The sequence below is a fragment of the Terrapene carolina genome, unplaced genomic scaffold (genome assembly GCF_002925995.2).
Source record: "Terrapene carolina triunguis isolate 2854851 unplaced genomic scaffold, T_m_triunguis-2.0 Scaffold231, whole genome shotgun sequence".
Taxonomy (NCBI): Eukaryota; Metazoa; Chordata; order Testudines; family Emydidae; genus Terrapene; species Terrapene triunguis.
The window spans coordinates 928,190-943,113 of NW_020664582.1; the positions used below are offsets into that span (position 1 = coordinate 928,190).

General features: G+C 47.6%; 1 protein-coding gene across 3 annotated transcripts in view; it reads left to right on the plus strand.

The window, feature by feature from the left end:
* Positions 1-14,924, plus strand: part of AP2B1 (adaptor related protein complex 2 subunit beta 1) — a 98,495-nt gene that overhangs the window by 37,889 nt on the left and 45,682 nt on the right. For all 3 annotated transcript variants that reach the window (XM_026656418.2, XM_026656417.2, XM_026656419.2), the window contains exons 10-14: positions 1,539-1,654; positions 2,692-2,857; positions 4,634-4,732; positions 7,331-7,590; positions 10,610-10,802. In XM_026656418.2, the coding sequence (XP_026512203.1) occupies positions 1,539-1,654; positions 2,692-2,857; positions 4,634-4,732; positions 7,331-7,590; positions 10,610-10,802 (834 nt within the window). The remainder of the gene's footprint in view (positions 1-1,538; positions 1,655-2,691; positions 2,858-4,633; positions 4,733-7,330; positions 7,591-10,609; positions 10,803-14,924) is intronic.

The following is a 14,924-nucleotide window of genomic DNA, read 5'->3' on the forward strand; positions in this document are numbered from 1 at the left end:
CCTTGCTGAGATCCCCAAGCACAGCCTTGTGCAGAAGAGACAGCCCACAGGTCTGCCTGCATGAGATTTGTAAATTGGTTGCACTGAGACTCTTCTGGTTGACAGGCCTCAAATGATGTTTTGTCAAGTGAGAGAAGAGATCGGAGCAGCCTGTAATCAAGGCAGACACCTTTAAATTACAAGAATTCAGATTGCTTTTCCCCTGCCATCTTAATAGTGTGGTACATATCGAGCAATAATAAGGAGACCTAATGTGGTGAATAGAGGAGATTTGTATTCAGCATGTATCTGTCACTGGGAATTTCTAGGTCTTCTGCTTTCAGTGCAAGCCTGCAGAGATGGACTGAGGCAAATGGTGTGGGTGAGACTCATTCTCTGCTTTGCCCAAGTCAGGGCTTTAGATCAGGCTGAGGTTTGTTTTAGAGATTTATGCCCATTGTCAAACTGAGCTTCCAGTTTTCCTGATTTAATCCCCTTTTGTTCCTCTTCCACCCTCCCCCAATGCTCTGACATTGTGTAGTTCACTCAAATCGCAAATCCACTTAAGTACTGTTTGTACCCTATACTGAATGCTTTATGAGTATATTTATGGGGGCTGCTTGTGTACTGCCTTGAGCAATCTGTTCCTCACATTAATCACCTGCTGTGTAATGAGGCATCACATGCACTCCACTAGCGCCCAGTTGGCTATCTTCATTTCAGGCCCTCTGGTGTCTGAGCCACTTAGCTCTTTTGTGGCATCCTGCTTCGTGGTATCCCTTTATCTCCTCTCTCCTAATGAATACAGCTCTAGTTTGCAGGGTCTCCCTATGGCACGGAGAGCATTCTAGGGGCCAGTTGTTGCCACTTTTATGGAGTCCGAGTCTGGGGTTTCAAGCTAGTTGTTGAGTAAGATGCACTGGCAATAGCTAATCTTCAGGAGGGTCCAGCAAACTCGTTCCAGTCCTGGGTCCGTCACTGCCTTTTCAGTGCTTGCTTTGTGCTACTCACCCAGCCCTAGCGATGGCTTTTTACTTCCTCTCTCCCCTCCCCGCCAACACATGCACAGCCCCTGTCCAAGTACCCCACTCATGTCTGAACAGTGATAAGCAACTCCTGCAGTGCATACGTAGTAGCCTGTTCTATATATTAACCAGCAAGGGGATGGCATACGTATTGCTGCAGATAGTATCTATTCATATAACTTCTGCCTGTATGCAGACCCAATCACCTGCTGGTACAGAATCATTTCAGCCATGACTTTGTCCTTTGGCAAGAGTAGGGGGTCAAAGAATCGATATTCCCTGTAATACACAGGCATGGATCACCATATGGAACATGCTCCGGAAGTCCATACACGTGTTCTGAACTGGTTACCATCCTTTATCTTGTGAGAGTAGCTAAAGTGCAGCCTCATTGCCTTGCCCCTGCTCCTGGTGCATTGCACTCCAGTTACATGCGGTGTGCTGGGCGGAAGTGTACCACAGCCTGTCCGGTTTCTTTGGCTTGTCTGGAACTGCAGCTGTCGTCTGACTGTACCGCGTCTCTCCTCTCCTCAGCAATCCGCAGAGCGCTGCGTGAGCACGCTGCTGGACCTCATCCAAACCAAGGTCAACTACGTTGTCCAAGAGGCCATTGTTGTCATCAGGGACATCTTCCGCAAGTATCCCAACAAGTACGTGCAAGTACCGCAGGTGTAATGTCGTAACGGAAAACAACCTAGGTTTTGCTTGGCGCAGCCTAGCTAGCAGCTCATATTGTTAGTAGAACTGATTTTCGTGCATGTGGTGGCCATCCCTCTGAACAGCAGCACCCATTCGGACTCTGGTACAAAGGGACTCTAATGTTGGATTGCAAACAGATTGCTGTCTGATTTCACTATTGGTATATGGGCAGGATGACTGGCACGGGTAGGAGACTCATGAACACATTTCACTTTAAGAGATTCCAGGCAGAGGTACCAAATGAAATGCGTATGGGCTTTCCTACCGCTTAGCGTTATCACAGGGTGGGCCAGTACCCCCTTCTAGCTCTTTTGTGCGATGGGCTCTTGTCCATTTAGCTAAGGCATAATGCATCAGTATCTTTCAGCTGAGTCTCCAGGATCAGTTGGTACTAATGATTAACCTCCTCAGTGCCAGGGTAGATGCCCTCTGCACCATCAGGATAATCAGCAGAGTGTGGGAAAGCACTTACAGAATATTAAACCTAGGATCGCATGCCAATGGCCATGTCCCAGCTAACCCGTTAGGGGTTGGGGGTGCATCATACACAGATTAGAATTTCCAGCCAGGAAGAGCTGCCAGTGAAAATGCAGAATCTGATACAGACTCAAGGGAAGTGATTCAGCTGATTTGAACTGTGGAATCAAAGATCCTTTTTTTTTTTTTTTAAGAGAGAAATGAAGGCGACTCTGTGCCTGGAGTTTCTCTCTTGCACAGTCTTGCTACAAGGAGGGGAAAAAATTACAAAGCTCTTGAGGAGCCCTTGAAATCTACCTCCTTTGACACACTCTCCTTTGGAAGGGGAGTGTGTAGGAATACTTTCTTGAGGTAATTAATTTCCTTGTTATGCGTCTCTTGTGGATCATAAAAATGTAAGTCATTTTGGCTTGGGTCAGGGTGCTTTGCTGTTAACAGCCCGATGTGAGTTGGCTACAGTTACATAATGCTTTGATTTGACCTTGATAATGACTGTGCTCTGGTAAATCAGGTATGAGAGCATCATTGCCACATTATGCGAGAACCTCGACTCCCTGGATGAGCCAGATGCCAGAGCTGCCATGATCTGGATAGTGGGTGAATACGCAGAGAGAATTGACAATGCGGATGAGCTGCTGGAGAGCTTTTTGGAGGGCTTCCATGATGAAAGCACCCAGGTAAAACTGTGCTCATCGCCCCATCTCTCAGGTTCTCGTGCAGTGTATACAAGTGGCAGACTGTTGGATTGGTGGAGCTGGTTGGAAAATGTTTTTCCCCCACAGAAAACTGATATTTTTGGCTAAAATTCAAAAATCAAAACACTTTGATTTGGGAATGCTGATGCTGTGCCTCATGGGAAGCGGAGTTTGGTTGTCCCATGCTCCCATTCTCATCCATAGGCTAGTTTCTCTTGTCTGACTGCATCTACCATCATGCACCCATGTCCCCTCCTCTTTAGGAGGGTGTTTGATGCACAGTGGGAGATACAGTCTGGCCACTGAGTGCAGCCCATAAAGGAGAATGGGGACATTAAGCAACCGAACTACAACTCCCATGAGGCACTACAACAGCATCTCCAAATCAGCCTATTTCATTTTTTTTAATGTTGGTTTTGTGACAAAAATCAAACCTTGATGTGGAAAGCAGACACTTTTTGGAGGGACACTTTGTGAGCCAAAAACCCAATTTTCCGTCGTACAATTTTGGTGGAAAAATTTCAACCGGCCCTATATGTTACGTTTGAACAGCCTGGGGTACCCTAAGTCTGAGGCTGGAATAATGACCTTCTTGGCTGTCTGGAGGATGATTTAAAAGGTTTGTTTTGCTTCTTCCTAGAATATTGATCAGTGCATCAGATAGGTGGATTTTGCTCTGGGCAGAGGAGAAACCTGATGTACATTAGCCCGATAGGTCTTAAAATAACTGCCCCATTTGCCATGCGTGACAAAGTTCCTCCTCTGCCTTGGTGGGTCCTGCACTTATTGGCGGGTTTGCTCACCTCAGAGATTCATGGGAGCCCTCAGTTTGGCCACTTCTGCCAGTGGCTCAAACCTGCCGTTCACTCAGTTAACCTCTTATAGCCAATAGGGAGTTGGGGGAAGGGGGAACCCGGGCCTGCCCTCTACCCTGGGTTCCAGCCCAGGGCCCTGTGGATTGCAGCTGTCTACAGTGTCTCCTGTAACAGCTGCCTGACAGCTACAACTCCCTGGGCTACTTCTCCATGGCCTCCTCCAAACACCTTCTTTATCCTCACCACAGGACCCTTCCTCCTCATGTCTGATAACGCTTGTGCTCCTCAGTCCTCCAGCCGTACACCTTCTTGTTCTCAGCTCCTTGCACGCCTCTTGCTCCCAGCTCCTCGCATACACCTCACTAACTGAAGTGAGGTCCTTTTTAAACCAGGTGCCCTGATTAGCCTGCCTGTCCTAATTGGTTCCAGCAACTTCCTGATTGTTCTGGAACAGCCCATTATCTTACTCAGGGAAAAGGGACCTGCTTAATCTGGGGCTAATGTATCTACCTTCTATCACTCTCTATAGCCATCTGGCCTGACCCTGTCACACATGGTACTAAGAGATTGTGCTGGTGTAAACTATAGGGTAGTCTGCACTGGGATCACTGCTGCCCTGACAGCATGTTATACATGGTTTGTGACATGGACTTACAAAGGACAAGCTGCTAAAACCAATTTGAGCTGCTAACCCATTGGGTAAGATACTAACATGCTTCATGGGAAGGCAACACCCACATTTGCATGTCATTTGTTTTACTATTAGCAGCTGCTTGTTGCCGGCCATGGCATTAAAACACTATAACGAGCATCCACAATCTTGGTATGCAACAAGGGACTCCAGTAGCTCTGCACTCCCCCCCATGCTGAAGCTAACGTTGAGGCAGCACTGATGCCAGTGATGCTCATTTAATCTCTTTGTTGTGTCCCTGCTTTATCTTAGGTGCAGCTCACCCTGCTGACTGCTATAGTGAAATTGTTCTTAAAGAAGCCCTCAGAAACGCAGGAGCTGGTTCAGCAGGTCCTGAGCCTGGCCACGCAGGTAAGCCAAGCTATTCAGTGAGCCAAGGTGCTGGTAAGCCATGCTGTCTGTGCACCGTGGTTGCAGGCAGTTTGGTGTTGTGCCAGTTTGGCAATGCCAGGGCAGTCTTGTGCACCAAGAGGCAAGACTCAAGGATGTCGTCATGCACACCTGATTTCTCCCCCTTCAGGGAAGAGGGCTTTGATCTACAGTAACCCAGTTTGCAAAGCACTCTGCATCAGTTCTCTTACGCTCATTCAGCTGCTACCTAATTCTTTCTCAGCCCTCACTTCTGCCTTGGTGTTTTCTCTTCACTAGCAAGTAAGGCACAGGATGGGAGAGTTCTGTAAGAATCCAAAGAATTTCCTCCTCCAGGAAAATGGTTTGTGGCTAAAATCATACGCTGGGTGGAAGAGCAGGGAGAGATGGGACTGGTGGCAAACCCTTCCTCACTAATGGATGCTACAGCAGAAACTAAGCCAAGTTCTGAACCCACAAGAATGAGGATTTCTTTTTGTCCCAGGCTGCTCACAAATGTGCTAATTGTGGCTGCGGTTTGAATGAGGGGCTAATATCCCAGATCCCAAAACCTACTCTGCTGAGTCACAAAACACTTAAAAGGCACCCTAGGGTCATAATAGGCTACTTATTTTTCACAAACTTTGATTCAGTCTGGTTTATTGTATTTTCATATGAATAACAAGGCATTGCTAGCAATAGGCCCTTTAGTGTGGTGGTGTTCTAAGCTCTGATTCCTAGGTAGAGATCCCTGTTTTTCACTTTAGCGTGAAAGAATGGGCACGTTTCTCTTCTCGGGTTAGACGATATCGTTGGTCTTTGCATGTCTCTCATGGGTAGGAAAGGAAAGTGGAGAGGAAAATCTGAGTCTCTCCTCTCCCCCCCCCCCCCCCGCATTCCGGTTCAAATCCCACGGTTCTGTTTGCTATGGGAAAGCTGCTTCGGAAGAAGCATTCTGACTTGAGTCTGAGGGCTGGTCCACACTAACCCCCCACTTCGAACTAAGATACGCAACTTCAGCTACGTTATTCACGTAGCTGAAGTCGAACTATCTTAGTTTGAACTTACCGCGGGTCCACACGTGGCAGACAGGCTCCCCCGTCGACTCCGCGTACTCCTCTCGCGGAGCAGGAGTACCGGCGTCAACGGCGAGCACTTCCGGGATCGATCTCAGAAGATCGATTGCTTACCGCCAGACCTGGTGGTAAGTATAGACCCGGTACCCTGAATGTATTTAAAGGCAGTCTGGAGCAAGTGATCTTCCCCTCAAACTCCCTCCTTCATCTACCCTCATAGAGGCCCTGTTTGACCTTAAGCAGGTGACTACACGTATAGGATGAATCAATATCTCTTGTTGAGATCAAGAAGGTTTAAAAAAAAAAAAAAAAAAAGTCCACCATCAAGCTGAGCATCTCACCAGGCGAGGTGCCAAAGTTCGAGAGGCATTCGCAATTGACCTCTGAAGAGCTGAGATCACTTCTAGATCACTGCAAGTGAAATGAGTTTAGCCAGCTCAATCTCATTACAAATGGTCACTTGTCCACTGCCTGCTGGAGAAAGTTCTGAGTTGGCGGGGGAGGGGGATTTTTGCCAGTCAGAGGTCTGGGCTCACAGAACTGGAAAAGGGGGAGGCTGGTTGGGTGGGTGAATAAGGACACGTAGCGAGTTAGACATATTGCCAAAGCTCTATGGTGAAAACGCACAGGCACTTATCGATGTTCTGCTGCTAAACTCCAGCCTGGGTGATCAGCGGACACCATTTGTTTGCTTTGATTTTTTTAAGCAGCGCTTTTAGTTTAAAAAAAAAAAAAATAGAAAAAGGAATGTCAATTTCATGCTAGAAAAGAATTATCTCCAATAAAACACAGACGTTGACAGCTGGAGGCCTGAAAAACGGAAGAAAGCCCTAACAATCGATTCAGTTTGTGTCTTCTCATATATATTTTATTAACTAAATGGAGGAATAAATGAGACCTTTCTGGCATAAAAACGCTCTCGATATAAAGGTAGATGATTAAAGGCAAACCAGCCCCATCCTGCAGCGTTGTGTGTCTTGTTCCACCAGTGTCCTTGGGTAAGACGTATTTCCAGGAATCCCTGATCATTGTCTTTCATGATGCACAGTATCATGCATATTCTATTAGTATGTGGCTGAAGGAGCCAATTTGATCCCCTTCCCCTGTCCTCCTGTCTTGACTGTGTGTCCTTCAGGACGTTTTGAAGATCACATTTGAAATGAAATTGTGATACTTTACAGGGGGTCAGTTCTAAAGCTTGACGTCAACTTCTGTGCTGAGTAACCTTGAGGACTTGATCCCTTTTAAATTCCATTAGATGTAAGTTCTGAGGTTTTCCCCTCTGACCACATAGGTTAGCTGTGTTTGGGAATGAGCGCAAGGGGTCAGACCCTGCAGTTTTTATTGCTAAGGATGATGGGATTGCCACAGAATAGCAGTCTGTCGATCGCATCTATAGCCTGGTCGCGGCTGCTTTTCCAGTGGGTAGTTTCAATGAAAGAAAGCAGGGTTACTGCAGAAGCAGGATATAGTTGCAGTGGTCAAGCCTGTTCAACCCCTTGAGTAACGCAGTGCTTTGTCTCAGGATTCGGACAACCCAGACCTGCGGGATCGTGGCTATATCTACTGGCGCCTTCTCTCCACGGATCCCGTGACTGCCAAAGAAGTGGTCTTATCGGAAAAACCTCTGATTTCTGAGGAGACTGACCTGATCGAGCCGACGCTGCTGGATGAGCTGATCTGCCACATCGGGTCACTGGCTTCCGTGTACCACAAACCACCCAACGCTTTTGTTGAGGGCAGCCATGGAATCCACCGCAAGCACTTGCCAATTCACCATGGAAGGTAAGCCGGGAGCAGCCACGGAGGGCGTCAGAGGGCTGCTGTTTTCTTTCCCCCTAACAAGCCCACTAAAAAGATGCAAGGGCCTGCTACAAAAGCTAGATTTTTTTCCAGTTGCAGAGATGTCCACAAAGCATTCGTCGAGCCATCTCAGAGCCTGTCCCATGATAGTTGTAGCCTCTGAGCTTCTAGATTGTTTCTTTGCTGTTTTCTAACACCATCCTTCCATGCATACAGAAACTCTTTTAGCTGTTAAGAGTAGCAGTAGCTTGACTGACTTGGGGATGTTGAATTGCCTTTTTCCTGGTTATGAAACATCGCCTGGCAGGACTGCCCCAGGGCCTGCGGTAACAAGCCCATTTAGGAGACCTGTGTTTTGATGTATAGTACAGTACTAGTGTGCAAGGAGGTAGGGGAAGTTATGGCTGCACTGCTCAGGTACTATTCCCACCCACAGGCTCTCCAGAATAGTGGAGGTGTTGATCCTATAAGCAGCTCAAATCCACAGTGTGACCAGCTCTCTTGCGCAGTGCTCTTCACATCATTGCAGAAGCTGACTTGTCTAACCAAGTCGACTTGTCACCGAGAGCTCTATCTTTATCCGCTCCCAGTGCACGTTGCTTATCTGACTTGACACTGGCAGCTGCTACTCAGCCAGCCCACCCACTCTGCTCTTTCAAGGTTGCTATGTTTCATATCTCTGCATTGCTCTGGTATTGTTTGCTACTTAATGACCTGTTGTCTGGGCCGAAAACAACTCTGGCTTCAGCAGCAGCAGCAGTAGGAAAAAAGAGGGGGAAATGAAAATTTTAAGAAGTCCCTTAAATTCTGATGCCGGGCTCCGGCATCCTTCATAAATTAAAAGTGAGTGCTGGCGTTCCGTGGCAAGCCATGTTTCCTCTGCTTGAGGTCAGCCTAACAGAGAGTCCGGCGGCGGCAATTGGGGGGAAAAAAAAAAAAAAGCCGCCATCGGCGGCGGCAGTTCAGTGGCAGGTCCTTCGCTCCTAGAGGGAGTGAGGGACCTGCCGCCCCCGAATTGCCGCAGGTGCCGCACCGCTCCCTTGGCCGCCCCAAGCACCTGCTTGTTAAGCTGGTGCCTGGAGCCGGCCCTGACTCTAACGATCCTCCTTACTCCCAGACGAAGGACAGATTGATCAAGCTCATGCAACGGCCTCCTGTGCAGCATTGCTGCTGTGAGCCAAATTACCGCCTTCAATCATGTCTTCATAATAAGCAGCCTGTCGGGGGCCCTGCTGTGGGGAGAGTGAATTCATGCGCACAGGGTGTCCTCTTACTGAATGCTAGAAAACTGACTCGCGTTTTCCTAATGCTGAAAACACTGGGAAGTCTGTTCATTTGCATACGGCAAGCTAAGGTTGCCTAGTGGAAGATAGTGGCTTAGCTTTTCACCCAGTAGCTTGGGTGGGATCTTGGTTTCTTTTATGCTATGAATAATGCCTTTTCGAAGCAGGACCCCTTAGCAATGCTGTTTGCCACCAGCTTAAGTTAATGAGGTTTTTTCCCTCTCAAACTGCATAGTGAAATTGAGGAGGAGTGGAATGAGCTGTGCAGAGATCTGTGTTGTCATGTTATGAGGGTTACCGTGCCCCAGTTGTCTTGATTGGGGGGCAGAACTAGCTGGTTAAGTCCTATGAGACCTGTGGGCCTAGTCCTATGAGAAATTAGTAATAGTTGGTGTCAGCAGCGTGAAGGGTATTGCATGTATTAGGGAGTGTATTGTCACTTAAACAAAGCACTGGGCTGGCATTTATCTGTGTCCCAGCACCCCGCCACGTTGTGGGCAGCTCACAGCTGGTCAGCTGTTTCTGGTCATGCTCCACCAACCCGCATATGTACCAAAGGGGTTACCTGTAGGGCCTCGTGGAGGAAATACTGAGGGCCAGAGGAGCAGCTCGGAAGAGGGAGTTGTGCACAACTCAGGTGGAGCATCACACGCGCTCTAGCTTCCAGGGATTTGTCCACACTGTTGCTCCCATCTCCTCTCTACGCCACTGCAGGTGGGAGACGTGGGTGGGAGGTTTCTGTCTGCAAAGGTAGACCGACCATCACCTGTGCTCCAACAAGCGCTTGCTGCTGTTCTGCTCTGGGAGTGGCAAAAAGGGACTGGTTAGATTAGGACACAGGACCCTGGAGTGATGCTGTTGTCCTGGGAAAGCCCAAATATATTAATTCAGGTGGCAGTTTTGGAAAATGTAACCCTCTTGCTGTAGTCCCAGGGCAAAAAAACCCAGCATTATAGCATGTATCCATGTCCTTAATAAACATGTCATTCTTTACTCCTTTGAATCTCGTAGGAAAATCCCAAGTTATGGACAAAAAGCTTTTAAGGAGAAAGTCCAGTGTGGGGAGATGTTCTGAGCATGATATTTTATTGTGTTTTAACATCAGCTGAATTGATCTGCAGTATCTTTCTTGTAAATTTCTCATTGGGTCCTGGGGCAACTAGAGTGACAGACCTCTAAGGAAACTTACTTGGTAGTCCCCACTAGAATAATAAGCTTCCTCCTTAGCAAAACCTGTGCATTTTCCCCCAAGGTTGTACATTCCTTCGTAGGCCCAGTAGACAGGATCATATTAATCTCCCAGAGAATCCCTCTCAGTAGGGCAAATCTTTATTATGTTTTAGTTTGTGTTTTATTCATGGCTCCTATTTTGGAGGAGTTTGGGGCCACCTCTCCCAATAACAGCTGTGCTGAATCTGAGGTTCCTGTCTGATTTTACCTCTGAAATTTCCCTCTTCTTGAGTTGTGGGACTTGTCTGACCAGTGGAAGGTCCTCAGATCTCAGAGCATGTACCGAAGCTCCAGTTTTGTCACCTCCGATTGGGGTTGTAACAGAATTGGTTTGTCAGTTGTCCGTATGGAACACTATTACTTTGAACTGTTTGGCTACTGTTCATGGGTCACCTGTTTCTGCCTTGTTTTCTCCCCGGTGCTCCAAAGCCAGTAACAAAGGTGACTAACCATTCTCCTTTATTCATTTTGCTTCTCGCCCCTTGCAGCACTGATGCGGGAGACAGCCCAGTGGGAACCACTACCACTACAAACTTGGAGCAGCCTCAGGTTATTCCATCGCAGGGTGACCTTCTGGGTGACCTTCTGAACCTTGACCTGGGCCCCCCAGTGAATGTACCCCAAGTATCCTCCATGCAGATGGGTGCTGTGGATCTCCTGGGAGGCGGGCTGGACAGCTTGGTAAGCACTGTCTCTACTCACTTTCAGCTGGTAGGAAATAACAAATCACTGGAGGAACCATTCATGGTCTGTGCCGTTGGCAAGACCTTGGTTTTTCACTCTCCTTGGTGCTTGCCGCCCTGAGCCCAAAGGCAAATCAGAAAGGCTCAGAACACTTGGCCATTTTTACTTCCAGGCCGGTTTGCTGCCAGATTCTTCCCTTAGTAAAAGGGATGTTGTCACCTGCTGTAGAATCCCGCTGTACGTTGGTAGGTCTGTTTCATGCACTCTCTGACTGGGAAGGGGGACTAAGGAGTTGCTTTTATTTTGCAAGGACCTTTTACAAGGACCTTGCTTATTTTACAAGGACCAGTGCTTTTTAAAATACCCTGGCTTCTCTTCAAAAGGATCTTTGTGTTGCCCTCCAGTTTCAGTGAATCCTGTTAAAAGGTCCATCTTTATGGCCTGCTGTATGCAGCTATACCAGCCTCACATCATCCTGTTTGTGTATTCTCCAGAGCATGTCTTGGTTTAGTATCGGTGACATGTTAATTGCGGGTAGGCCAGGAGAAGCACTCCACTGCTCTGCCTAGTTCTCCCTTTCTCCGGAGCAGCTCGCAAGGTGATATTCAAATCCTAAAAGGGCCAAGCTCCGGAGCAAGAGAAAATACACGATGCCTCCACTCCAGGGAGGGAAGCTGGGCAGAAGCGGTAATGAGAATATCATGAAAAAGGGGAGATTGATTATGGAGAGAGAGCAGGGTGGGGTGGTCCTCAACCTGTGACAGCCATGCAGTAACAAACAGCAACACACTTAGCCTTTAGCACTGTGTAATCCGCCTTCTAACATGAGACGGGTTAGAAGTGGGAGGTTTGTCATGCACTTGAATGGACCCTGATGCAACCAAATACTCCATTCGCTCTAGTAATCTTAGTAAAACGGTCATTAAACACACACATCCAGTCCTAGCATTTCACTGGCTAATGAACTGGAAACCCGGTGACCTTTAATAGCTGGCAGAGGTCAGATGTGTCAGCCTGAGCTCTGTCTCTCCACACGGGCGGAGCAGAGGTTTGTGTGTCTGCACTTCACACCAGTGGAGAAGGCAGGCTGCAATTCTGAGGAGCCCACTGCCACGCTTTGCAAGAATGACCAGGAACTAAGAATCTCAATTTCTTGAATTGCATCCAAACCTTCCACGAAACAGTGCCACCCGCGGCAGCTCCAAAGAGCGACACAAATCCCTCTGTATTGCAGTATGATCTCGTGGGTGGAGTACTGGACTGGGACGCAGGAGACCTGGGTTCTATTCCTGCCACTGGCCTGCTGGGTGACTTTGGGCAAGTCACTTCCCCTCTGTCTTTGCCTTAGTTTCCCTATCTGTAAAATGGGAATAATGCTCTACTGATGGAAAGCACTGTATAAGAGCTAGAGTTCTGGTGCTCTGCGTGCAGTGCACCCAGCTTCTTTGTTATTGTTTGGGCTCAAATACCATAGAGATGGGTGCAGTATAACAACCTAATTAGAACAGATTTTGGGAAAAGATTCCTATAAGTGTTGGTGTTGGAGATGTTAACATAGGGACCCATTTGGAATCACAAATGTTGGAGCAGGAAGCCTAGAGTCTTGTCACTTGTTCAATGTTTTGCTTCTGTTAAAGTAAATCCATGGGGCTATGCAGTGTCCTCTAACAAAATGCTGTGTATCGGCAGAGTGGTCACCCTGTTTCAGACTTCAAGGGAAATAAAATGGTCGCCTGCATGAGTTACAGACACGGTGCTAGAGCGACCTTTCGGTTGGCGCTTCCCCCAAACGCTTACTAGTGATGTGCCGCTGCAGCTAATGTCCCTGTTGTGTTTTCTCCCTCTCTGGGATATGTACAAGTGACTCTCCTCCGTGTATATCCCAGGCTTCCCTCACTGCTCGTCTTTCCCTAAACTAACCTGTTTCTGTCTGCGTGTTGTTTTGGACGTGCTGTGTGTGCGTAGGTACCGGTACGTGTGTATGGGACGTCCGAGTTTAACGACCCAAACGGGGATTGAATTGAGTCTCCTGGAGGGAGAGACTTCCATCCTCCGCCTCATAACCAGGGATCATCACGTGGCAAGGGAGCCGTGGGCAAAGGGGAGGTCCTTTCGGCTGCTCATGCTGTTTAATAATGAGTTTGGGATCCAAAATGAATCACCTACCTCATCTTCCTCAGTTATTACTTTTCTTCCCTCTGCCATCCATACGTCCCCCTGGAATTTTGTTTCTCTTCCTCGCCCTGACATTGCAGTCTGTCTCTCTCCCTGCTTTGAGACTCCCTCTTCATTGTTTTAGGGCTCTTCCAGGGACCTTCGCTGTATTCTCCCAGTTGCCAAGGCCATTTGAATATGGCTCTGTGGGGTCAGTCTGTGCTGTGGGAAGGGATACTAAGGCGTGACGTGAACGACGTTTCTTTCCTCAACTCATGCTGCAGCTGTGCCACTCAGTCCTTGCTGCCTAGAGAGAGAGCCACTGTGTGGGTCCTGAGCTGACACGCACGGGCACCTCTCCTTTTGTGAGACTCCACTCCCTAACCTACCATTAGTCTCCTCTGTCCACCTCCCCTCCTGTTTTCATCTGCTTCCTCGTCCCCTCTGCTTTTCCTTCCTCTCTCTAGAAATTGCCCGGCCCCTCCCCACCAGTAGACTCCTTGCTGCAGAGGAAGGTATGGGAGTGGTGGTTATTTGAATGCAACAAACATCCAGCCTATGCCACATGTCTTTAGCAAGGCCCTGCAGCCCGAAGTGCAGAGTGGGTAGACAGTGGCCTGACGGAGGTTAAATGCCCCAAGCAGCTCCGTGTCTGTAAGTTAACTGCTCTGTAAATATTGCAAACCTCTCTCGATCATTGTGGAGAGAAATGGCCCAGCAAACGTCCAATCTCGTATGTGGTGAAACCCATCTCCGTGGCTGCGATTAATGAGAATGCACTGGTAATTGAATGACTAGAACGGGACATCTTTTATTTTAGACTGCTGGCAGAATCCCTCAGCTAAATAAGTCTTTTCTTCAGTCAAGGTGCCGGGCATTAATCTGAGTAGGTAAAGATGCTGCTCTCAAGCATTGCCCATTACAGATATAGCGCCTTCACCAAATGCAGGCTTTCTACGGAGAGGTGTTTCACTTCAGAGGGATATGCTCAGTGTGCAGAGAAACAAGACACGAAAGACCCAGCAAGATTGATGCAGAGAAGAAACAGCCCGATGAGCAAGTTTCACTGCAAATTATCATTTATGTTTTAATTTTTTTTAACAGATTGATTTCTTTTCCAGGCATTTGAATGGTGACAAGATTGTGCGAAACTTGATACACAGCAAATTAATCCTGTGCACTTCATTGAATTCCTCCCTCAGCTTTGCCAGGCCTGGTCTCTTATGGCATGTGAGACTTCCAGCCATTTGATAGGTTAATTTCTTTAGCAAATAACTCGTATTTTATCTAAATAGCGAGTTACAGTGTAACAGAGCAATATGGAGATATAGCTATAGTGTGGCCCATACGTAGAGGGAGTGTGCTCAGGGCATGTTATAAATGAAAAACATACATTTAAAAAATACTGGGTCTGTAACAGAGGAGCAGCCAAAGTTTATCCCATCAACCCGATGTGAGCTGTTTATAATTCAGGGTAGCCATCTTCTAGTGATTAGAGCCAGCGCTGGGAGGCAGGAAACTTAGGTTCTACTGGCTGCACTCTGTGCAAATCACATGCAGTCTTCCAGTTCCTGGCTGTTTTGCTAACAAGGCCCTTGGTAAGACAGAGCTTGGATACTGCAGCTGTAATGATAGTCGATACTGCAGCTGTAATGATAGTCGTTATTCCTTACGAATCATTCCTGTGTTACGGTTTTGCTTTGAAAAGCTGCCTAATGTCAGATGTTCTTGTTGAACAAACAAGCAACAAGACATGATAGGCAATGTGATCCTCTTCATTGAACAGGAGCTGTTATGTGACAAGTCACTTTTCACCACCAGGGCAGTAAACCTGTCGAAATGGACAGCTTGTCTATTAGGTAAAGAATTTTCTAATGGCCCATCTACCACAAAGTTATTGGCAGAAGACTGGCAGCCAGTCATACTGATTGATGCCCAGAATTCTAGAGCTGCGTAATAAACACT